General features: G+C 34.3%; 1 protein-coding gene across 1 annotated transcript in view; it reads right to left on the bottom strand.

Annotated features, from left to right (window-relative positions):
• The window catches only part of LOC141455699 (G-protein coupled receptor Mth2-like), a 62,035-nt gene extending 38,267 nt beyond the window's left edge, over positions 1-23,768 (bottom strand). The window contains exons 1-2 of the mRNA XM_074130960.1: positions 22,336-23,768; positions 19,910-19,988 (exon numbers count right to left, since the gene is read on the bottom strand). Coding sequence (XP_073987061.1) covers positions 19,910-19,988; positions 22,336-23,623 — 1,367 coding nt within the window. The 5' untranslated portion in view covers positions 23,624-23,768. The remainder of the gene's footprint in view (positions 1-19,909; positions 19,989-22,335) is intronic.
• Positions 23,769-27,381: the final 3,613 nt, after the last annotated feature.

Here is a 27,381-nt window from a genome sequence, read left to right on the forward strand (position 1 = left end):
TTTCATACGAATAATCTATTGTTTACAGTGGGAATTATAAGGGCCCCATTTCACAGCAAAACCATGACCCAAAAAAATTTCAACTCTAAATATCTTCTCAACTAATGGATCTGTACTCATGAAAACTATAGCATACTACTCAGTAAAACAGAGTGTGTAAGAGCACAAAATTTCATACGAATAATCTATTGTTTACAGTGGGAATTATAAGGGCCCCATTTCACAGCAAAACCATGACCCAAAAAAATTTCAACTCTAAATATCTTCTCAACTAATGGATCTGTACTCATGAAAACTATAGCATACTACTCAGTAAAATAGACTGTGTAAGAGCACAAAATTTCATACGAATAATCTATTGTTTACTGTGGGAGTTATAAGGGCCCCATTTCACAGCAAAACCATGACCCAAAAAAATTTCAACTCTAAATATCTTCTCAACTAATGGATCTGTACTCATGAAAACTATAGCATACTACTCAGTAAAACAGAGTGTGTAAGAGCACAAAATTTCATACGAATAATCTATTGTTTACTGTGGGAGTTATAAGGGCCTCATTTCACAGCAAAACCATGACCCAAAAAAATTTCAACTCTAAATATCTTCTCAACTAATGGATCTATACTCATGAAAACTATAGCATACTACTCAGTAAAACAGAGTGCGTAAGAGCACAAAATTTCATACAAATAATCTATTGTTTACAGTGGGAATTATAAGGGCCCCATTTCACAGCAAAACCATGACCCAAAAAAATTTCAACTCTAAATATCTTCTCAACTAATGGATCTGTACTCATGAAAACTATAGTACACTACTCAGTAAAACAGAGTGTGTAAGAGCACAAAATTTCATACGAATAATCTATTGTTTACAGTGGGAGTTATAAGGGCCCCATTTCACAGCAAAACCATGACCCAAAAAAATTTCAACTCTAAATATCTTCTCAACTAATGGATCTGTACTCATGAAAACTATAGCATACTACTCAGTAAAACAGTGTGTAAGAGCACAAAATTTCATACGAATAATCTATTGTTTACAGTGGGAATTATAAGGGCCCCATTTCACAGCAAAACCATGACCCAAAAAAATTTCAACTCTAAATATCTTCTCAACTAATGGATCTGTACTCATGAAAACTATAGCATACTACTCAGTAAAACAGAGTGTGTAAGAGCACAAAATTTCATACGAATAATCTGTTCTTTACTGTGGGAGTTATAAGGGCCCCATTTCACAGCAAAACCATGACCCAAAAAAATTTCAACTCTAAATATCTTCTCAACTAATGGATCTGTACTCATGAAAACTATAGTACACTACTCAGTAAAACAGAGTGTGTAAGAGCACAAAATTTCATACGAATAATCTATTGTTTACAGTGGGAATTATAAGGGCCCCATTTCACAGCAAAACCATGACACAAAAAAATTTCAACTCTAATTATCTACTCAACTAATGGATCTGTACTCAAGAAAACTATAGCATACTACTCAGTAAAATAGAGTGTGTAAGAGCACAAAATTTCATACGAATAATCTGTTCTTTACTGTGGGAGTTATAAGGGCCCCATTTCACAGCAAAACCATGACCCAAAAAAATTTCAACTCTAAATATCTTCTCAACTAATGGATCTGTACTCATGAAAACTATAGCATACTACTCAGTAAAACAGAGTGTGTAAGAGCACAAAATTTCATATGAATAATCTGTTCTTTACTGTGGGAGTTATAAGGGCCCCATTTCACAGCAAAACCATGACCCAAAAAAATTTCAACTCTAAATATCTTCTCAACTAATGGATCTGTACTCATGAAAACTATAGCATACTACTCAGTAAAACAGAGTGTGTAGGAGCACAAAATTTCATACGAATAATCTGTTCTTTACTGTGGGAGTTATAAGGGCCCCATTTCACAGCAAAACCATGACCCAAAAAAATTTCAACTCTAAATATCTTCTCAACTAATGGATCTGTACTCATGAAAACTATAGCATACTACTCAGTAAAACAGAGTGTGTAAGAGCACAAAATTTCATACGAATAATCTATTGTTTACTGTGGGAGTTATAAGGGCCCCATTTCACAGCAAAATATGACCCAAAAAAATTACAACTCTCAATATCTTCTCAACTAATGGATCTGTACTCAAAAAAACTATAGCATACTACTCAGTAAAATAGAGTGTGTAAGAGCACAAAATTTCATACGAATAATCTGTTCTTTACTGTGGGAGTTATAAGGGCCCCATTTCACAGCAAAACCATGACCCAAAAAAATTTCAACTCTAAATATCTTCTCAACTAATGGATCTGTACTCAAAAAAACTATAGCATACTACTCAGTAAAATAGAGTGTGTAAGAGCACAAAATTTCATATGAATAATCTGTTCTTTACTGTGGGAGTTATAAGGGCCCCATTTCACAGCAAAACCATGACCCAAAAAAATTTCAACTCTAAATATCTTCTCAACTAATGGATCTGTACTCATGAAAACTATAGTACACTACTCAGTAAAACAGAGTGTGTAAGAGCACAAAATTTCATACGAATAATCTATTGTTTACTGTGGGAGTTATAAGGGCCCCATTTCACAGCAAAACCATGACCCAAAAAAATTACAACTCTAAATATCTTCTCAACTAATGGATCTGTACTCATGAAAACTATAGCATACTACTCAGTAAAACAGAGTGTGTAAGAGCACAAAATTTCATACGAATAATATATTGTTTACAGTGGGAAGTATAAGGGCCCCATTTCACAGCAAAACCATGACCCAAAAAAATTTCAACTCTAAATATCTTCTCAACTAATGGATCTGTACTCATGAAAACTATAGCATACTACTCAGTAAAATAGAGTGTGTAAGAGCACAAAATTTCATATGAATAATCTGTTCTTTACTGTGGGAGTTATAAGGGCCCCATTTCACAGCAAAACCATGACCCAAAAAAATTTCAACTCTAAATATCTTCTCAACTAATGGATCTGTACTCATGAAAACTATAGCATACTACTCAGTAAAATAGAGTGTGTAAGAGCACAAAATTTCATACGAATAATCTATTGTTTACTGTGGGAGTTATAAGGGCCCCATTTCACAGCAAAACCATGACCCAAAAAAATTTCAACTCTAAATATCTTCTCAACTAATGGATCTGTACTCATGAAAACTATAGCATACTACTCAGTAAAACAGAGTGTGTAAGAGCACAAAATTTCATACGAATAATCTATTGTTTACTGTGGGAGTTATAAGGGCCCCATTTCACAGCAAAACCATGACCCAAAAAAATTTCAACTCTAAATATCTTCTCAACTAATGGATCTGTACTCATGAAAACTATAGCATACTACTCAGTAAAACAGAGTGCGTAAGAGCACAAAATTTCATACGAATAATCTATTGTTTACAGTGGGAATTATAAGGGCCCCATTTCACAGCAAAACCATGACCCAAAAAAATTTCAACTCTAAATATCTTCTCAACTAATGGATCTGTACTCATGAAAACTATAGCATACTACTCAGTAAAACAGAGTGTGTAAGAGCACAAAATTTCATACGAATAATCTATTGTTTACAGTGGGAATTATAAGGGCCCCATTTCACAGCAAAACCATGACCCAAAAAAATTTCAACTCTAAATATCTTAACTAATGGATCTGTACTCATGAAAACTATAGCATACTACTCAGTAAAACAGTGTGTAAGAGCACAAAATTTCATACGAATAATCTATTGTTTACAGTGGGAATTATAAGGGCCCCATTTCACAGCAAAACCATGACCCAAAAAAAATTCAACTCTAAATATCTTCTCAACTAATGGATCTGTACTCATGAAAACTATAGCATACTACTCAGTAAAACAGAGTGTGTAAGAGCACAAAATTTCATACGAATAATCTATTGTTTACAGTGGGAATTATAAGGGCCCCATTTCACAGCAAAACCATGACCCAAAAAAATTTCAATTCTAAATATCTTCTCAACTAATGGATCTGTACTCATGAAAACTATAGCATTCTACTCAGTAAAACAGAGTGTGTAAGAGCACAAAATTTCATACGAATAATCTATTGTTTACTGTGGGAGTTATAAGGGCCCCATTTCACAGCAAAACCATGACCCAAAAAAATTTCAACTCTAAATATCTTCTCAACTAATGGATCTGTACTCATGAAAACTATAGCATACTACTCAGTAAAACAGAGTGCGTAAGAGCACAAAATTTCATACGAATAATCTATTGTTTACAGTGGGAATTATAAGGGCCCCATTTCACAGCAAAACCATGACCCAAAAAAATTTCAACTCTAAATATCTTCTCAACTAATGGATCTGTACTCATGAAAACTATAGCATACTACTCAGTAAAACAGAGTGTGTAAGAGCACAAAATTTCATACGAATAATCTATTGTTTACAGTGGGAATTATAAGGGCCCCATTTCACAGCAAAACCATGACCCAAAAAAATTTCAACTCTAAATATCTTCTCAACTAATGGATCTGTACTCATGAAAACTATAGCATACTACTCAGTAAAACAGTGTGTAAGAGCACAAAATTTCATACGAATAATCTATTGTTTACAGTGGGAATTATAAGGGCCCCATTTCACAGCAAAACCATGACCCAAAAAAATTTCAACTCTAAATATCTTCTCAACTAATGGATCTGTACTCATGAAAACTATAGCATACTACTCAGTAAAACAGAGTGTGTAAGAGCACAAAATTTCATACGAATAATCTATTGTTTACAGTGGGAATTATAAGGGCCCCATTTCACAGCAAAACCATGACCCAAAAAAATTTCAACTCTAAATATCTTCTCAACTAATGGATCTGTACTCATGAAAACTATAGCATACTACTCAGTAAAACAGAGTGTGTAAGAGCACAAAATTTCATACGAATAATCTATTGTTTACAGTGGGAATTATAAGGGCCCCATTTCACAGCAAAACCATGACCCAAAAAAATTTCAACTCTAAATATCTTCTCAACTAATGGATCTGTACTCATGAAAACTATAGCATACTACTCAGTAAAACAGAGTGTGTAAGAGCACAAAATTTCATACGAATAATCTATTGTTTACAGTGGGAATTATAAGGGCCCCATTTCACAGCAAAACCATGACCCAAAAAAATTTCAACTCTAAATATCTTCTCAACTAATGGATCTGTACTCATGAAAACTATAGTATACTACTCAGTAAAACAGAGTGTGTAAGAGCACAAAATTTCATACGAATAATCTATTGTTTACAGTGGGAATTATAAGGGCCCCATTTCACAGCAAAACCATGACCCAAAAAAATTTCAACTCTAAATATCTTCTCAACTAATGGATCTGTACTCATGAAAACTATAGCATACTACTCAGTAAAACAGAGTGTGTAAGAGCACAAAATTTCATACGAATAATCTATTGTTTACTGTGGGAGTTATAAGGGCCCCATTTCACAGCAAAACCATGACCCAAAAAAATTTCAACTCTAAATATCTTCTCAACTAATGGATCTGCACTCATGAAAACTATAGCATACTACTCAGTAAAACAGAGTGCGTAAGAGCACAAAATTTCATACGAATAATCTATTGTTTACAGTGGGAATTATAAGGGCCCCATTTCACAGCAAAACCATGACCCAAAAAAATTTCAACTCTAAATATCTTCTCAACTAATGGATCTGTACTCATGAAAACTATAGCATACTACTCAGTAAAACAGAGTGTGTAAGAGCACAAAATTTCATACGAATAATCTATTGTTTACAGTGGGAATTATAAGGGCCCCATTTCACAGCAAAACCATGACCAAAAAAAATTTCAACTCTAAATATCTTCTCAACTAATGGATCTGTACTCATGAAAACTATAGCATACTACTCAGTAAAACAGTGTGTAAGAGCACAAAATTTCATACGAATAATCTATTGTTTACAGTGGGAATTATAAGGGCCCCATTTCACAGCAAAACCATGACCCAAAAAAATTTCAACTCTAAATATCTTCTCAACTAATGGATCTGTACTCATGAAAACTATAGCATACTACTCAGTAAAACAGAGTGTGTAAGAGCACAAAATTTCATACGAATAATCTATTGTTTACAGTGGGAATTATAAGGGCCCCATTTCACAGCAAAACCATGACCCAAAAAAATTTCAACTCTAAATATCTTCTCAACTAATGGATCTGTACTCATGAAAACTATAGCATACTACTCAGTAAAACAGAGTGTGTAAGAGCACAAAATTTCATACGAATAATCTATTGTTTACAGTGGGAATTATAAGGGCCCCATTTCACAGCAAAACCATGACCAAAAAAAATTTCAACTCTAAATATCTTCTCAACTAATGGATCTGTACTCATGAAAACTATAGCATACTACTCAGTAAAACAGAGTGTGTAAGAGCACAAAATTTCATACGAATAATCTGTTCTTTACTGTGGGAGTTATAAGGGCCCCATTTCACAGCAAAACCATGACCCAAAAAAATTTCAACTCTAAATATCTTCTCAACTAATGGATCTGTACTCATGAAAACTATAGCATACTACTCAGTAAAACAGAGTGTGTAAGAGCACAAAATTTCATACGAATAATCTATTGTTTACAGTGGGAATTATAAGGGCCCCATTTCACAGCAAAACCATGACCCAAAAAAATTTCAACTCTAAATATCTTCTCAACTAATGGATCTGTACTCATGAAAACTATAGCATACTACTCAGTAAAACAGATTGTGTAAGAGCACAAAATTTCATACGAATAATCTGTTGTTTACTTTGGGAGTTATAAGGGCCCCATTTCTCAGCAAAACCATGACCCAAAAAAATGTCAACTCTCAATATCTTCTCAACTAATGGATCTGTACTCAAGGAAACTACAGCATATAACTCAGTAAAGTGTAGTATACATATAAGTGAACAAAATTTCATGCCAATAATGTGTTGTTAACTGCGGGAGGTAGTTGTAGGTCAAGGAACATCAATTAGTAAAGCTGCTCAAAAGCACCCAGTCGCTCGAGTTATCCTACTGTACAAAGTGAAAGGTAAATCTACAGTCAGCAGACGAATGGAGCCATGTACAGTACTCTCCTCTGCGGAAGAGGTTTTTTTTTTAGTTTTGTGGATCACGTCCTTTGCCAGAGCTGGGTTTCCCATCACTAAAAGTACTACTGATGAGTGTGTGGCAACTTATTAAAAAACTAGATATACCGAACCCTTTCAATAATAACCTACCAGGTAAATCTTGGTAGAAATCATTCCGTAACCGTCATCCTATCATTGCAAGAAGTATAAGCGAACTGATCTTTAGTCAATGTAACCAATACTAGTTTGAACGTTTTGTATAATGAAGTTTTTCTATAATTGAAGACGCAGATGCCCTAGAAGGTTTGAACGAAATTAAAACTCTCCGGTAGGATAGTTGTATAAGGGTTGATCGTTAATAACTGCATGAAAAAGCGTAATGTTGAAAAATATTACATTATTTAGGTAGGCCAATTTAAAAACCGATTGTTATTAGTTATGAAAAAGACTGATTTTTTTGTTAAAAATCTAAGTGGAACAGTGATTTAGGTATTTTGAATTTTTAAGGTCGTTTCAGGAATATACTTGTCAATCACTGGTACCACCGAATATTCGGTATGTCAATCACCGGGTCATTGAAATACTTTAAAAAAAGTAATAATTTTTGGTTGACATAAAAATCGAATTTACTGAATACATAATACAATCTAAAGGAGCGGTACAATTGTACCAACCAACACCTGGAGCCAAAATAACGGAAGATATTCTAAACGAAACTCGAATTTTTTCTTAAGCTCTAAATTACCAGTCCCTTCACCCTATTTGTTTTGTGTGAGTGCTTTTTTAAACTCATTTTTCGAAAAAAATAAGCATACGCCTAAAAAACCCTTTAGTCTGTTGTTTATTTTAAACTTCTCTGTCATAAACCTATTTATTTCAAACATTATTCTGAACAAAATTATTATTTAACAGTTCTGAGATCTGAGTATATCTATACCGATTTAAATCTTTTAAATCTTTAGATCTTTTAAAACGAATCCTTTTTTTTTGTGATGGTGCGGATTTCAGCCTCGTCAAATTCGATGATAGGTGGGGGTAGAATGGTGCTGATGTGTATGGCTTACAGCTTCGTTGAACTCGATGATTACCCGGTCAGATTTGGAGGTGTTTGGATCTGGCACTATTTAGGTGCGCCAGAACCGCCATTTTCCCTCTACTAGAATGCAGTTCCTGAAGAGCTGGACATTTGCATAGAATCAGATTTGTTTTTTTTTTTTTTTAAAAAAAATAAGTTTTAAAAAGTTGTAATTACTTGTGACTGTACAACCAATCAAACTGTTAGTATGATTTTAACTCTAGTTGTTTGCGATGTAAATAAATATAAACATAAAAGACATGGAGAAGACTAAAAACAAACAGAAATCAAATACTCTGAATCGGAAAGATAAATAAATTTATGAAAGCTACCTTTGATAACAAATATTTATACAGGAGCTTAAAGGACATCTGCTTTGAGCTCAACGAGATTCAATTTCTTGTTTTTAAGATTTATTGATCTTTGATTCGTTGCTTCACAGATGGTTTTAGTAAAAGGGAACTGCGAGTTCACGAAGGAATAATAAACTTAAGAACAAATCTGTTAACGAATTGATAGATAACGTGTATGGCATGTTGATGGTCTGGTATGTCGGGGTATAGTGAGAAGATATTTGAAAGGTAGGTTACAAATTAGTAGGATTTGTCTCCGTCTGACTTGGACCTAGAACCATTATCCTTACGTACTGCAGATGATATCTGCTTCTACTTCAATATTCTTCTAGTAACGGTCCAATGAGATTTATTTTCAGTTGTTAGTTGACCAGTGAAGTTGGTGTACCTGTCATTGTAATATTTCTGTAACTCTAGCTTTAGTTGCCTGGTTAGTCTGTTCAAAGTTCGTTTGTTTGATGGGTACCTGTGATTTTGCGGTTGGTTTCTGGCTCGTCTTCTAGCTGTAATTAGTTGTAGAAGGTCCGTATGCAGATAGTGGAATTGCCACATGCTCTGCTGCGTTGCAAAATGGGGAATCATTTACTTTAGTCCAGTTGTGCTTCCTTGAAGTGAAGTGAGTTCAGTTTTTCTTCTAGGATAGAACGGAAGAGTTTTCGATCAATTGGTCTGTCAGAGTGTGTCTACGTGGAAAAGAAACAGGGTGCTCCTTAAAGGTCAATAAGGCAGGAGGAGAGTTTATTGTATATCTGAATGGATATTTGAGAATAATGAGTTAATAACTAACTATCTGTGATTATATGTTTTTGAACTAGGTGTTCAGATTCAAATATTAACTCACTAGCACATATAATTATAATATATATATGTGCCATTTTACTCTTAATCTATGTACCAAAATACATTTATATGAATAGTAACCAGTTTTTTGGTCTGATGACGTCAAAACGGGCATTTCCAATGAAATTTTAAAAATCAATAAATTATGATTGATGGATCTGTTGAGAAGGGCAGATTCCAAAGAAGAAAATACCCTGTTGAGACGCCAAAGCTTTAAAATCATCGTGATTCATCTACTCATAGATGATGAGTCGTAAAAGAGAATAAAATATTTTGACCATCATGACCAAAATTTATTACGCTGAACGATATTTCTTTTTACGACGCTAACGTTAATCACTAGCCCATAACGTATATGTGTTTTCCACTATTTGGTTAGCATAGAACTATGCTGGCAATAAAATGTAAACAATAAAAATGTAAACACAAAACGCTGAAATATGAAAGAACTGATGAAATACACAAAATGTGTTTTGTATGTTTGCAAGTATTAGTCTGTTTGATGTGAGGAGAATAGAGAATGGAATATATTGTTCAAAGAGAGACAGAGAGAGATTGTGTCACTGTTACACTCTGCACGACATGAAAGAAAGAGAAAGATGACGAATGGTTTGCAAGATTGGAACCTCGATCTCATATAGACTCCACAACTCTGGTTTCCATGTTAACCCAAACAATACCTTATATCTCACATTCCGGTCACATAAATAGTATATCTGCATGCTGTTTAATAACTTACTACTGTTTGACAGTGTGTAATTATGTAAAGGAAGATTTATCGTAAATAGTGACAGTAATTTGTCAACATTATTCTTTACGAAATGTTTCCTTTATTAGACCAGATTTAGTGACATTATTAAGAAAGTGAACTAGTCCCTGCTTTGAACTTAAAGTGTAATTACTGCTCGTTACTAGTAAATTACGTGTTTGCGTACATGCTTCTGAGATTCCCTACGAACCTAATTTTGGTATTTGGACGTTAAGTCCGCCGAAAAAAAAGTAGTTACTTAACTTTTATTTTAAAGGATCTCTTTGCAACAAACTTTCCCTGGCATGGAAATTTGTTTTTTACAATATCATAACTTTTCTATTTCCTTTAGTAGATTTTGCCAGATTGGACAAGTATTTTAGCAATATTACTTTTCCTACAAGGTAGATCTAATCCCGACGCAATCCAAAGCGCCTCTCATTTGATTTGGCAGCAACATCATAGATCAAGTACTCATCTGAAACCTAAGTCTAAGGTTTACAGCGACTCAATTATACCTAAAAAGGTATAAAGCACATTCTTCACCAAAAGTTGCAAAGTTATTGATCAATAAAGTCCTACGAATAGACAGGTGGGCTTTATGTGATTAATGGTTTAAAAATTCAGCTGGTAAAGAACTTCTTGACTTAGGTGAATGTACAAAGAAATAGTGGAGCTACAAATCCATTATATGGGACATGGATAGCTCGAGGACTTGGGAATGATTTATCTAGATGTTATGGGCTGTAGCCGGCGGCAAGAACATAGACTTTTTTCCAATTTTAAACTTTGATTGTTTGAGACGATTTGTAGAAATCAAGATATTGTGTTTCAAACAATCATCAAAGCGTTAGATTGCAAGTAGTAAGTATGTGGTTTTACACTTTATAATTCAAAAATGTTTATTTGCTCATCAAAAAATTCCTACTCTTCAAAATATAGGCCATCATTTTCTGAACCATCAACCAATCTGTGAGCCAATAATTCAATTCCTTCTAAAAGTCAAGAAGTTAACTTTAGTAGAGGCAACAAATTTCCAAATATCTCTTTTTCTTTCATTTCCTCCATTTCGGTAAAGTTTAACGCATAAAAAGTGGGTCATGAAGCGGAAGAAAAGGTTACCAATGGCTTCGAGTCTTTGCTGCAAGCTGGGTGCGAGGTGGAACTCGAAATTTGCTCGTTATATCGCTAAAATGTTTTTGTCCGAATCTTGGTTTATATTCATATAAATTCAATGTTAAATATTGTAAATTATTAAATGAAAAAATCAGTATCATCTAAAAAGCTTGAATGAGTATTTAAATAAGGTATATTTTTTTTTGTTCCATATCAGTATAAATCCAAGTTTACCATGGAACGAAGAAGCTATAAGAATGTGGTTTCAGAACAAAACAGTTTACTCTGTTGGGCTGAGCGCATTGCAGTTTCTCATTGGTAAGAACAGTCGGTGCGGTTTTTGGACTCTTCATTGGCGCCTATAATGGGAAAACAAAACCGACTAGCAAGCCAAAGGAGCTATGTGGTTGTGGCCTACAAAATGGTCCACAAATCTGTTTCCATTTTGCAGCCCTTTATCTCATCTCTCCATCTCAATACCCACGCGTTCAGAGAAATACAGAACATCAGCCCACCCTTTTTACCTTCGCTCTACCGTATCTCTTAATTAACAAGAGTACAGCGCAGGTAAGGTAAGGGTTGACTTGGCTACCAAAGTAGGATTTAGGGTTTTGGTCGTCCGGGTAGAGAGTTTGGTAACTATTTTCCCTTGTACCTTCTAAACCTAGTTTCTATTGTGCCGTTATGTCTGTGTGCAGAAGTAAGTGGGGAGAGACAGAGTGAGAGAGTGGTAAAGGAAGTGGGCAAGGAAATGGTGCTACTGCCGCCTTTGGTATCTTGCCAAATACTAAATGTATCAATCAGTTACGGCTTGTTCCATTTCCCGCAGACACAATGCACACTGAGAAACTACCCCAAACTACAAAATAGTAAGGTAGTTTTGTTTCCACTTCTGCAACACAATGGCAACATTTTTACCTTTATGAAACTTTAAATTGTAAAAGAATTGAAAGTTTAAAATTGTTTTCTAAGACTTCGTGAAATTGATTTTTGGAAACTGAAATTCAAATTACTAAGTTTCCAAGCTCTGTGAAAGCTTGGCTGCTTTCTTGCATTCTTGTTGATGGTGACTGCAACCGTAAGATCTCAATGTGCATTTTTATCCCTTTTAAACATTCTTCGTTTAGGTTAAAGTAACTTCTTTTTAGCAGCTAAATGCAACTATGGTTCTACAAGTTTCTCATATTCTTTCTTAAGAATTATCCAAAACAAATAGTGATAAACAATACAGAAATCGACTGGTAAGTGCAAACAATTTCACAACCAAGATAAAAGACAACTTCATTTCGACGAACTGCGAAAAAGTAGCTTTGTTCTGAAGGGGCCTTTTAGTTGTAAAGCTTCCTGCCATGTCTTAAAAGAGAAATCACCAACTTAAGAACATGATATCCTTGAAAGTAATTAAATTAAGGATTCAAAATTGGCGAGGAATCGGTCCAAATAAAAACAACAATTCGTCTTTTTTGCCAATGTTTCGACAAATATATTGCCAGGGCGTGGCTATGCGGATTGGTTGAGTTACAGAAACGTTTTCGTTATAGACACAACGTTACGTTTTCTGTAACTCAACCAGCCCGCCCTGAAGAAGGCAATATATTTGTGGAAACGTTGGCAAAAAAGACGAGTTGTTTTTTTTATTTGGACCGATTCCTCGCCAATTTTGAATCCTTAATTAAATAATTTACGGTCACGAAACCTATATACTTATATTCGTACTTGAAAGTCATACACCTTCGCACCAGGCTCGAATGCTCATAAACGTACGTCACATGACACCATAAAGGCCAGTGAAAGATTAGTAAAAGTCCTAACGAAATTCTTCTACTTCTTGAACGTTAAATATCAGAAAGGCTTATTCCTACCGTTCCTCTTCCACCTAATATCTAAGCACTAGTAAACCAGATGGACCAAAACTTCTGTATTACCAACGTCAACCACGCAACAGTGTTCCTAAATTCACTTGATGCTACTGTGATTTCAGGGAGCAATCCAGGAAATACCGAATTATTCATTTAATGTAGCATCTCAAACTGGAATCGTCGTCTCTTTGTGTTGGATAATTCTTCATTAATTATTTAGTTGTATACTAAGTTTTAAATATATCTTGCGTGTGACATCAACCTTTTCTCAATGATTTTGCTGTTGTAATTAATATACATATTATTTATCTTATGCTGTTTCATTGTATTAGTGAGCTTTAAATGTAATGAGACAGACAAGAAAAGTATGTTACATTTAGTGTTACCGCTTAATTTGTGACAGCGCGTTCATGATTTGGTACCAAATTTAAAGGCAGCTTTGTAAACGTGGGTAAAAATAAATAGATTTCAAAAAAATCATTAAGAAAGTAATGGAATCGTTATTTTCAATGATATATTCTTCTCCATATTGTGAGATCCAGGCGATATCACGGAATAAACAATGCAAATAGCGCCATTAGACCTACTTTAGACTTTCTCAGTTGGGTAAAAAGTCATATATTTTCATTTAAAGTGATCATATTTACACAATATTATTTAGTTATTAATTAAAAATATTAGCGCGCTTAATTTGTAAAATTTTCAAAAGGAAAACTTTACCTTAATCCATAAATTTTAGGTTTACTCAGGCATTTTATTATTATGATGATCAAAAACAGGCGAAAAGTTTGAAGAGCCATAAAGATTTTCCACTTAATTTCCACCATCATTCGCTTTGTACATAAAACCAAGAAAACTGTCATGAAAAACAGCTAATTAAAAGCTGGGAAATATCTCAGCCGTTAATATAAACGATTTGTTTTGACAATGACGTTTTATACTTCTTAGTAAATTATACTTCTTAAGTTAATAGGAAACTGCTGGTTTTATAACCTCATACTTAGATTACAACCTCCTGAAGGTGCGGCAAAATTAGTTTCCTTTGTGTGTCCGACATAATAAAAGGAGCTGACAGATGTCAGTATTCAGTAATAAATATACCATTGCTAGGGCGAGAAAATCGGTATATATTTTTTATGATAACAGTATATTAAAGTCTATGAAAAATCACGTTATAAATAATATTAGGCTGAGCCTACCTATCAGCAGTTCCACTGATTTCTTGAAAATTATGGCTTCCGGCCTGCAAAGTTAATATGTATTTATTGGTACTGGGTTCGATTCCCGGTTTAGACCTTGGGTTTTATTTAATGGTTAAATGTGATAAATTTATAGTAAAGTACGTTTGCTAGTCGCCTCCGTCTTTGACACCTAATTTGGTAGTTAGACGTAAAGCCCGCCTGAAAAAAATAGGCATTACTTTTACTTTTTACTGATAAACTGTGGAGAAGTACGACCATGTTTTTAAATTCAGATCTTCTTCTCAGCTGAAAATGAAGGAGCACACTTTTAATAAACTCTCTCCAACTTCGGACGAATATACCTTCCGAAAAAATATTATGAAGCCACAATATTTCGGATTATTGATTTCAAAGTATCACGCACATTTTATATCTATTTTAAAAAATGTCATACTTGTTAAAACTGAACGATTTATCAAGAACAATTATGACCGCAAAATGCAGAAAACAACATGATAATTTAGATGGCAGTAATTTACTAAAGCCACATCCGTTTTAATGACGACAGTTTTGCTTCTTTTATCTAAGTTTTAAAACCACTTCCCGTAATAGAAACGATTTATGATAATTTTTATCATTTCCTTTAAGTTAAGGACAATGTTTATTGTCATTCTACGCAAAACACTTAGTTGAGATATTCAGTCATTTAGCTAAGGTAACTATACTTTTATGTAAGCCTCAAAGAGATATTAAAATACTGTCGGCATTCAACGCAAAGGAAGAAGATTAAAGAAAAACACTGTCGCTCACCTTAGAATAAACCATGTTTTATAGTCGGCATTAAACAGAAGAAAAAGAGAGAGGTTTGACAAGAATGTAGACTTATTAGAGAACCGAGAAACTGCGAGCTTCGTTTAACAAAACTAAAACCATTAGTCTCTTTAAGTTAGAGCTTGGCGATCTATCTAGTCATCCGTAACATTACAGTTACACGCTGCAGGAAATGAAGGGTGCACGTGTGTGATGAACTAGACTATGCCTTTGTGCTATCGCTAATCCATAATAACTTCACTTATATCTCTGCAAGTATTGAATAAGGTTGTGCTTTATACTTTATTGTATAACAACTGTAAATAAACGAATGTACGAGGTGTTAATACTCAAACTCAAAAAGCGAAAAATCACGGGTAGCTCAAACTACCTAAATAAGTTTAGGCTAATTATAAACCTTTTTGCCTGTATCCTCTAATTTTCAACCACCAATTTCCTGCGACTATTTGGCTAAGCCACCATCCTTAGATCGTAAATGGCTGGTGGTCCTTTTGAAGGTTTCCAGGCAAACTATCATCTCATTGATATCTTGGGCACCTTAGAAGTTTCAGTCTAACTCTCCTTGCTACACAAGACTTGGATAACGATTAGCTGCCAGAATTTCAGAGAAAATTACGACTCTGAAATTGTTTATCACCTCTTATAATCTCAGCAAAACGAATGTCAAATCATTCTGAAAAGCCAGCTTATCGAGATATCAATTCTCGGATTAGCGTCTCTTAAATCTCAAATTACCCTTCTTCTGTTCTTGAACAACCCGAGAACCTCACAAAATTTAAAGTAATTACTAACGTCTAAGTAATTATTAATGACTGCCAATTTAATAATATTTGTAGCTTTAAGATATTATATTTGCCTCAATTATTTTCTAAGCATACAGTGTATATAAGTTACTTACTAAACGTAGATCTGAGGCTTTCATTTTAGGTATTTTTCGCACTAAAGTGTCAGATTCATTTTTAAAAAAAAATTTTCCTCAATGCCTCCTCCGCTTACTCCTTTCTTACAAGCTTTATTTGGGGATAAAATCAAGCTTTTGGATTTAATCTCTTAAATAAAACAACTCATATTATGAACAACACATAGTATGTTCATTAGAATTATGTAGATATTAACAAGAATAAAATACACACGAATATATATATATGTGGTAGTGATGTGATTTGTTTATGCGAACATATGTTTCATGTTACCCTGCAGAAATAGATGGAACAAAACTTTTCTAAGAAAATTTAGTGTGAGCTCCAAAATGTTAGGCTTAATGACGTCTTTGTTTTATTCTTATTATAGGATCTAACATTTTAAAGCGTTTTATCGACTAGTAGGAAATTACTGTTTAACTTCAAGAATTTAAATTGTATCAATTTAGGAGAATCATGTTTTTGAATCATCATAGACAATATACGTTGTTTGCATTGAAGAGATCAATAAGTATGAACATGATCAATTTAATCTTAAACTTTAAAAAAAATACTTCGAGTGAATATTACAGTTTGACTGTATTTAATGCATTAGACCCATCACTAAATTTTAATTTACTATACAGGGTGAACCAGTAAGTATTGTCCATAGGCCTACTGTGTGTAGTAAATCTAAAGTGGAGTTCAGTGATGTATATTTTCCCCTGTTCTTGAGTGACGTCACTTTAAATTTTTTTTCTAAAATCATTACTTCTTCCAATATAAATGTTATTACTCAGAAAGTTTTAGTCCGAATTCGATTCTGATGACACGGTTAGAAAGACAGATAAATTTTCTAAAAATTGATACCATTTTGAAGCATAAGTTATTCTCTAAACAGCCTCAATCTTCCTCCGGAAACTGGGAAAATAAAAGTAATCGAAATTTTTAAGAAAACTCATTAGTCCCTTATGTGATCATTATCAGACCTAGGAGCTGGCACTTTTTTATACAAGTTTCCTTGTTTAATGGGCTTTCAAACGATGTATTATTTTCCATGATTCCTTTTATCTTCGTATGAGAAATTACGTTTGTTTTACAAGAAAACGTGTTCACGAGTACTCAACAGTGTTAGTTATCAAGTTGTTTATTTCATTGAAAACTCTTTTAGATGGGCCAGTAGTCAATTTTTAATGTAGATTGTCTTAAAATAAGGAAGTCAAAGGTCACAAAGTGCACTTAAAAAAAAAAAAATCTGATCTCTCGAAATATTTGAGAAAATGTTAGGAAATATTTTAAACAAGAACTATTTTTATAAACAAAAATTCATATAGTTTGTATTTACTCCAAATTACAATTTCACACACAACTACACTGTTGAAAAAGAAAAGAATGAGAATAAACCTTAACTTTTTTTTATTTATTTTTTTTGGCGCATCAACAGCTGAGGTTATTAGCGCCCGGAGCTTTTTCCAGTGCACTGCCGGCCTCCGGACAGTGTTCTCTCGTTACAGACAACACTGTCCATCACCGGACAGTGAGCTGTAAGAAGCTCCTAGGAAGAGAAAATCTAAGGGTCAGCTGCTGGATTCGAACCCGGGACCTCCGCGTGGGAGTCCAATATGCTAACCTCATAGCTAATCGCTTCCCTCTTTTTTTTTTATTATTATTATTATTATTTTTTTTTTATTAGTGCACTTTGTGACCTTTGACTTCCTTATTTTAAAACAATCTACATTAAAAATTGACTTCTGGTCCATCTAAAAGAGTTTTCAATGAAATAAACAACTTGATAACTAACACTGTTGAGTGCTCGTGAACACGTTTTCTTGTAAAACAAACGTAATTTCTCATACGAAGATGAAAGGAATCCTGGAAAATGATATGCCATTAGAAAGCCCATTAAACAAGGAAACTTTTATAGAAAGTGCCAGCACCTAGGTCGGATAATAATTACGTACGGGCCTAATGAGTTTTCTTAAAAATTTCTATTACTTTTATTTTCCCAGCATTCGGAGGAAGATTGAGGCTGTTTGGAGAATTACTTATGGTATCAATTTTTAGAAAATTTATCTGTCTTTCTAACCGTGTTATCAGAATCAAATTCGGACTAAAACTTTCGGTGTAATAACATTTTTATTGGAAAAAAGTAATGATTTTAGAAAAAAAAATTAAAGTGACGTCACTCAAGAACGGGGGAAAATATAAAGTTGGCCAATACGTCATTGAACTCCACTTTAGATGTACTACACGCAGTAGGCCTATGGACAATACTTACTGGTTCATCGTGTATAATTATTCAAAAAGTCGCTCCAAACAATATTTAGTCGATGCTTTTGTACAGTTATCCCCAACATTTGTGAGAAACTTTACGCTATTTCGTTCAATCTCTTCCATCGACCTGATACTGCGTAGGAACTTCAACTCTAATACCAGTAGAGCTCCGAGGGAAATAGGGTAAAATATATAATTAACTCTACAAATTGGTTAGTGTTTTTTAAAGATTATTGCGGTTACTCTACATCCAGCCAGGATGGATTTATTGTTAAGCATGGCTGGTCCATCTTAGGGTCTTGGGCATCCTTTCTTAAGCGACTTTCTTCTAACGGCTGAGAACATCTTCCTCGCCTTTTATTCTGCGATCTCATTGTCCATTAAAACTCGAAGGAATTATTTTTACATGTCAAGTGTATGTAGTTGTAAATTGTTTGTTACTGTATTTGTTCATCATAACCCAGCCTAGATAGTGCTCATAGTGGTACACCGGTGGAATACAAGGTAGATCAGCTGAGACAAGTGATATAGCAATGTGCTCCATATTTTAGGATTTCTCACAAAGGGATCTTTCTTTTGTTGCTACAAATTAAGTCTCCAATTTTGAAGTGGAAACCATGAAAGAAATTTGAAAGTCATTTGGACAATTATGTTTTCGTATAAGGAGCATTTCTTGACTTTGAGACAAATTTGTAAAAAGGCGAAGAAAGATCCCTTTTGTGAGGAATCCTAAAATATGGGGCACATTGCTATATCACTTGTCTCAGCTGAACTACCTTGTATTCTACCGGTGTACCATTATGAACACTATCTAGGCTGGGTTATGATGACCTTTCCTATGAAGACGCCAATACAGATGTTTGTATTTTGGTGTAGAGAGGAAAATCTAGGGTTTAGGAGAGGACAAAACAAAATCACATCCGCATAAGACGAAAATCTTATTCGGGTTAAACAGCAAATATTCTGATAACACCTTCTCACTTATATTCCTCCTACGAGAAAGGAATTATTTTTACGTGTCAGTGTATGTGGTTGTAAATTGTTTGTTAGAAAACTTGTCCAAGAAGAAGACTTTGATGGTGTGGTCCAGAAGTGGCGGTTCTGGCATTTGCAGACATGGACCACAGCTCTGTACTTTTCACAGTAGCCTTGTATCGTACCTGAGTACTTTTTCAATTCTTACAGGAATCGAATTCTCAAATCAAAAAAAGAGCATAATGAATTCCATTACTCTTTCCCAAGAACAATTCTCCGTAATACCAAATGAGTCGACAAAGTCTCTCTAGCAAGAAAAGTAAGTAGATTGATCAGATACAGTGTAGAAAACAGACCACCCTGACAACCATAAATCAGTGAATGTTTACCAATCACTTCCAACTTAAAGAGCAGTAAAGTTGATTAACAATAACAATGCCCGGTTAATTCTTTTTTTGTATTTTACTCTCATTTGTGTAAACAATTTAATACAAAAGCAATTCAAACAATGCTAAGCTTGTCGCTTTATTACGAAATAAACGAAAATAAGGCTCGAATAAATTTTCAGAACCAAATTTATAAATAAAATATAAGCACCATTTAAAGAAATAAAAAGTAAAAAACAATAAGTACTCACCCAAAAGTCCACCAAATATCAAAACTGATAATGTTCAACCAACAGAACGCAGCCCAAAATGAAAACACCACCACATAACCTGAAAATAATATCTAATCAACAAACTCAGTAACTTTTGCAGAAAAAAAAGAAAAGAAAAAGAAACGTCAAATAAAATAAAGAGAGAATAGGAACAGATGGAGAACAAAGCTTCGTTCAGTAAACAAAGATAAAGATAGGTTTTAGCCTTAAAGAAGGTTCTAAAATAACTTAACATTCCTGAATCACAAAGACTTTGGTGTGAAATATTCACAAGATTATTTCGCACTATTTATTCTAGACAATCATCTAGGTTCTTTTAATAATTAATCAGAGTATAATATTAGGTAACACTATAATTCCCGCGGCTTGCATAGGTTTTCCTGATAAACGAAGAATATCTCGAGTGAGGGTTTGATAGGAGTTTTAGCACTCTTGGCAACAATTCGAAGTAAATGTTCGATTTTCTTAAAGTAACCAAAAAAATTTTTTAACAAAAGCAGGGTATGTTAGTGTACACTATCTCAAAAATATAAAATAGCCAGGAGGCTCCACCTTTACATTTTCCATTGGGTACCATCATGGGAAGATGGTGTACTAATTATTACTAGAACGAAGACATCATTAGAAAGGACATTAGAAGAATCTGAACTAGCAGCAAAAAGATGAGGCCTCGAGATAAACCAAAAAAAAGACAATGCTTATGCGCCCCTCAAGGCTTCAGAGTCTACGAGAAGTGCAAGTTCAAATTCTCAATCATAGCTTCTTTACAAGTTCAAATATTTGGTTCCATACTGATACCAAATAGTGACATCATCGTTAAAATAAAACGGAGGGTAATTTCAGGAAACAAATGATTATACGCGTTACAAGAAGCTTTGCGGTTTAAGAAATTGTCACGCTAGGCAAAAATTATTATTTATAAAACAATGATAAGGCCAGTAGTTATTTATGGTAGCGAGACTTGGGTTATGACACAAGAAAGCGAAAATCTGCTTCGAACTTTGGGATAGATGTTGAAAAATGGCTGGTAACGATGAATGGAAGAACCGAAAGAACGAAGAACTCAAATGTCTATATCGAAGAACTCGACATAGTTTCTTGTACCAAGAAAGGCAGACTGAGATGGATGCCTCATCACTGAGAACGAAGAAAACTTGTATGTATTATACGAACACCTTGGAGGCTGACTTAGAATAATAAGGTGTATGGATGGCGCAGAAAGTGATCTGCGGAAGGCATGGATCAGAAGATGGCGGCAAAAAAGCCGAAGATAAGCTAGAATGGCAGTTTCTGTTGAATGAGGTCGAAGTCCTGCTTAAGACTGTTGCACCATAATAATAACCATCCAACAGAAAGAGGAGATCAAAATTACAGAATGGATTTATCTTCTTTTTTTCCGATTTACTTAAAAATCATCCATCGATCGATTTTCGATTGTCTTCAAATGCTTAAAATCACATCTTTTTAGCAAATGCAGATACTATACTCTAACATTTAATCAAAACATTTTAATAGAAAGACATATTAGTTATTGAAGAAGTTAGATATTACATTAAATAGTTAAACTAAAATAATTAAAGAAAATATCGTGAATTTATTTCGTAAACGCAAATTTCTTGATGGATTTTTCGAATTAGCGAATACGGATTTCTCCATTTTGTTTTGCCATTTAACTTTTTAAAATGTATTAGATAATAATTTTATGCAAAAGGGCCAATTTGTGACAGGATAAGACTTTCCCAAATGTCTGCAAGATTTGTAATGCTTGTTCGAAGATCAGCTCCTGCAATAGCTTCCTTTAAAACGGTTAGATCAAGAGACCTTGCCACGACCTTGCCTTATTGTCAAGGCTCAAACCTCCTTCCTTGAAATTTTGGGTCTAACCCTGTGGCATTGGCCCCGTCAACTTTACTAAGTACTGTTACAAATTGGGAAGTATATAATATTAATTAAGGAAAGAAAATACACACGCTGTGCTTTCTTAAAATTATATTTTGATCTCTAACTGAATACTGAGGATGGGTGCTGGGATTTCCGTAAATAACATTTGGTATTAATTTGAAGTAGTGGAATTTATGTAAATTTGAAGAACTAAGGACACCAGCGAATTAGATTTCATAAAAACTGAATGAAATACTGGACGCTATTGTCAACTTTCTCTTTAAACGCGTTAGAAAAACAAATGTAAATCTACAAGAAAAATGAAATCTACAAGAACAAATGTAAATCTACAAAGCGACGGAAGAACACTGTTAAATTGCCCAAAATACCGTAAAAGTCTATTGCTGCATTTTCCGTCCTTGAATAAGGCACTACACTCCGAAACCCTGACATTAGATATAGATAAATCGCACATCTTTAATATCCCCAATATAATATTAAGATAAACACTACATATTACATACCCATAGTTACACAGAAGGTGAGGTCAATGCTTAGATCAACTGACATTCTTTGTATGGCAAGTAAAGTTAGATAGGCAACGAATAGGCAGCTCACTTGGCACATCAACGTCTTGCCGTGAAGATTTTGTAAATGCGGTAGACATGAATACACGATAAAAGTAATAAAAAAGAAAATACAGCTGATCATCATACTAATGACAGTAGACTCGTTGGGCACAGTGTCCGGAATCTCATCTTCGAAACAGAGAAATGCGTAGTCACCGTCGCTAGCAAGCTCCGAGCTGGCATCTACTTGAACATGTTCAACACAGTATCCGTCCACAAAATTTTTCCTTTCGTCCATTATGTGAAGTGTCCCGTATATATCAAAGAAGTAAGCATCATTTGGATCTTTTTCTGGAGTCAATACGTATTTCTCATTCGGACAAATGTCGCCGACTACAAAAGTAGGTCGTATATTTTTCACCGGTACCATTTGACCTTCAGCGGTAATGTTGTATAACTGTAAAGGTTTAATGGTATGTCGACTTGGCTTACAAATTTGGTTTACGATCGCTTGTCCTTCCGGGCAACACTTTCGCATACATGTATGAGGACCTTTCGGTTTACAGACTGTCCACATCAGCTGACAAGTTCGCCAGACTAGCATATCATTTCTTTCCGTTGAATCAATACAACCTTCATCAGGATTAAATAAAATTTCCGGGGAATTTTCCACCAATTGAATGGCTATTGACTGGCTGGTTTCCCGTCTAATCCTGGTGAAGGGAACTACAGAATCAATCATCACTTCGTCTGGTTGGCAAATTGGAAAAGCAGTCCTAATATCAACTACACCATCATAACCAGGTATGAGTACGTTGATTAAATCTTGTAGCAATCCGTTAGTGAAATTGTCGGTACGCTGTGACCAACAATTCTGTTGGATCGTATCGTAACTTCGCGAGAGTGGGCAACATTTCCGCAAATAATTGACCTGAGGAACTCTAAATTGGTATGGATCGAAATCTTTGCGACATTTTGCAGCTAACACTCTTTCCGAAGATAGATAATTATCAATACAAGAGACAAAATCATTCTCGCTGCTATTTCTTTCAATATAATAGTCACAATTAGGTAAACCAAAAGTGAAGTTCATGTAAAGCCAATGGTGACTAGTGGCCACACAAGTGGCGTGATCGCCCGTACTGTTCAACGAATAACCTTGTGCACAACATTTCTTTACATGGTTCGTGGTGGCGTAAACGCCCGGTGCGAATATTATGGCCAATATTGGCCATAGAGCCATGGCAGATATGCCAGGACTAGCCGCTGTATCCTATCCTTCAGCTATAGAAAACAGCGAGCACCAGCACGAAGTTAGTTTTTGGAACATAAGTCACGTACTCGTAAACACAGAGAAACACACTGACTATGCACACTGACTGATACGGACTAAATACTCGCCACTATTATTAGCCGTTGTAGAAGGAAGGGGTAGGATCTCTGCTTAACGCCTTCACACTGTATTATCGCACACACTCCTTGTACAAACACCTCTCCCCCTTCTAAGGGGGGCTTCCGCGCCCCCATATCGCTCTTTCTCTGTCTTCTCTTTACATTACCCTCCCACCAGTGCTACAAGCTACATCACCTATCCCCACACGTTTCACATTTCAATCACAAACGCCACATCATTTGGCCAACTCCCTGGAGTGGCTGAAATTTGAAGGTCAGTCGGTTTTTCCTAGAAAATTAGCACTAAGTATGTAAACCCTAGGGTGAATATCGCATGTCTTGCACTCACTGCACTACCCACAATCCAAATTTGAACTTCTGGGAAATTCTATTTAAAAAGAAAAACTTCTAAGCCCTCAAGTTTTAATTGAGCGATGGGATGAAAATATATGAGTGGAATATTATATGCAGGCACATGCATTTATACACCCTTGGCAAACAAAAGTACGAGTATATTGTCCAATTATCAAAATTGTACACTCTATCAACCACCTTATTGTACCGAAGATGTGTCTCTTAAAACATATTTTTGAAAAATTTATTTATTCAAAAAGCATATTTAAGGTACTAATAGGTATAGATAAAAGTTGGATAATTTTTCTATAAATTCGTAAAGTCAACAAAAATGTATCTTGTTGAAAGAACACGTTCACCATGATTAAGGGGAACTGGAATACAATATAAACAATCAGCTGTGAAATAACCTATCACCTTGCCAACATAGTTCGTTTTTTCCTCCTTCTTACATTGCGAACACAACTCATTTAAAATACCACTAATGTGAAAGTCGAGATTAATAGATCACTGCTCGATAAACTGCAAATCTGAGGAATATTGAGCTATTAGGATGTTAACCTAATGGAGGCAACTCCCTAAATGCTTTCACACAGCTATTTGACCAGAGGTTTTCAATTTGTTCTTCGCAAATCCCAAGTACAAGAGATTAATGTCTCGAACTGAGAGTATTTATTCATTTTAATTGGAAACAGTTTTTTTTTTATTTTAAATGAAGTATTTATTGATTGCTATCCGGTTTTCTGTTGTTTAAATAATTATATTGCACTACATTACGCCATTTTTTTTAGTTTACTTTTGCCAATTTTTCTTCGTACGATTTTAAATGATTTTATCGTATTTATTTCAATAAAATTAATAAATCAAATTTTGTAAAGGGACAAAAATATTTTTTTTTTTCTATCATTTATTTTTCAACTTTAAATTTCACATAGCGGTGCTACAATTATCGCCTGGGTACCTTGTCAGACATTGTGCAGCTTCGTGCAACAATACACTTATAGATTTGTCATTAATTCAACCTCTCAAGTAAATATGGGAGAAATGTGCCCCCTAATTAGTTTATGAAATACATATTTACGCTTTAGAAAATTAGGTCATCTTGTTTTAGTGGTTAATTAATAGTTTTTTCCCCTTAACCTTTCCACTATTGGTAAACATTTAGGTACTTAACTATTCCAGCCCTGAATCTCTCAGGTTACATGAATTGCATTAAGTTAATGAATGAATGACATGATGTCAGCTAATAATTTCGTTCTTCGTCCTATCCTTCACTTAAACAAAGTAAAACATTCCCTCTCTTCCAATTTTATCCATTATGCTGATCTTTCTAATTGGAAAATTGTTTTCTAAAGTTGAATTTTAACCCAAGCTCTAACCCTGCAAAGGTTCTCTCGGCACTGTCTGAAGAGAACACTCCAAAAAACATCATTGCAACAACGTAATCATCAACTGTTCAAGAAACCTTGTTCGTGTTCAGCTTATTTTTAGGAATACTTTTATTTCTTGAGAAAACTGTATCAAAGATTTGCCAATATCGCAATAATTTCTCTTACTTGTAGATAAGTATATATATTTTTCGAAAATACAAGTACAACTAAATATTCTGTAACTTAAAACCTTCTTATTAAAACTGTCCGGTAGGACAGTTGTATAAGGGTTGATCGTCAAAAACTGTACGAAAAAGCGTAACGTTGAAAAACACCCAACTTTGACAATTTTTTTCTCTTTTTCTATAAAAGATAAAATTCCCAAATTTTCTTTAAAATAAAGGGCAAACCCTCCTTTATAACTGTATTTTTTTTGCAACAACTCAAATCTAATTGGTTTCGAGAAAAAAGTTGCCGAAAATGAGCAAAAACGGCTTTTTCAAAAAATGTTCTTGTTCTTGTTACCTTTTTTGTAAACTGCGTAGCGCCTAAACGCGCGAACCGATTTTCATGAATGAGGTGTCATTCGATTCGGAATTTTATGTAGATGTGCCTTTTGGGGGTCTCGACGCTGTAAATTGAATGGGAGAGGAGTTAGCCTCCTTTATGTAAAGCCCCCTCCAAAATTATTATTACTAATTACTCTGTAAATCTTAGTCCGATTTTGATAAAATTTGGTAGGATGACAGGGTTAGGGCTCACCTACGTAACATTAAAGCGACTATCTGCTCTTACACTTGTTAAGGGGAAGTATAGCAATCGTTTCAAATTATCGACAAGTGAACCGATTTTCATGAATGAAGTGTCAATCGAATCAAAATTTTGTACAGATTTGAACTTTAAAAGTCTCGACGCTATGCCTCATAAGGAGGGGAGTTCGCCCCACCCAAATAAGGCCCTTTCTAAAACTATTATTACCAATATTTCTATATCGCTTGGTCCGAGTTTGATAAAATTTAGCACGAAGAAGTGGTTAAAGCTCCTCTACGTGGCTGTGAAGTGCCATCATGCTCTTACACCTACTAAGAGGAAGTATTGCAAACGATAAAATTATCACTGAGTGAACTGATTTACATCAATGAATTGTCGTTCGATTCAAAATCTTTGCCTCTTAGCCTTTTAGGGAGAAGTACTGTAATCGCAGTTTATTTTTCTTTCTCCTCTTAAAAGGAAGTACTTAAATCGCAATTTAATTTTGCTATTTACGTACAAATACCTTCCTATTTTATTCAAAACGCTTTCTCAAAAAAATTGTTATTGAGGATGGTTTGTGGGCCGCAACTATAATCATTCTTTAAAAAGATCTCTCCAGTGGTAGTTATGGTTCCGACTTAACACCTTATCAGGTTATAATGATAGAATTGCTTATTCTAAATTTTAAAAAAATCTGTAAAACAGATATGTAACTTTGTAAAATAGACAAAAAGGAAAATCTATCCTAAAGGTACAAAAATCTCTTTAACAAAAACTTACAGTTTAAAAAGTTAAGTATAAGGGTTGATTAAACGCCAAAAGGTACACAAATCAGCAGTACCCAACATTTGATTAATACTTCATTGATATTATTTAAGTAATTTTACTGCATTAATTTTCATTAATATTTTTTAGAATTTATTAGATGTCACAGACCCTTATGCTGGCCAGTTCATTCATAATATTTTTTTGTTATAATTATGATAAAATGTATATTATAACTTCGTTATTAAATAGGTACTTTATTTTAACTCTATTCCAAATTATTCTTCTGATTTATTTTTAATATGCTTTATTCTGAAGTTGTCACATATATGTACATGCATGTTAAAGTAGAAAAAGACAAAGTTAG

The sequence above is a fragment of the Rhodnius prolixus genome, unplaced genomic scaffold (genome assembly GCF_049639745.1).
Source record: "Rhodnius prolixus isolate KJV_2025 unplaced genomic scaffold, Rpr scaffold_4, whole genome shotgun sequence".
Classification (NCBI taxonomy): domain Eukaryota; kingdom Metazoa; phylum Arthropoda; class Insecta; order Hemiptera; family Reduviidae; genus Rhodnius; species Rhodnius prolixus.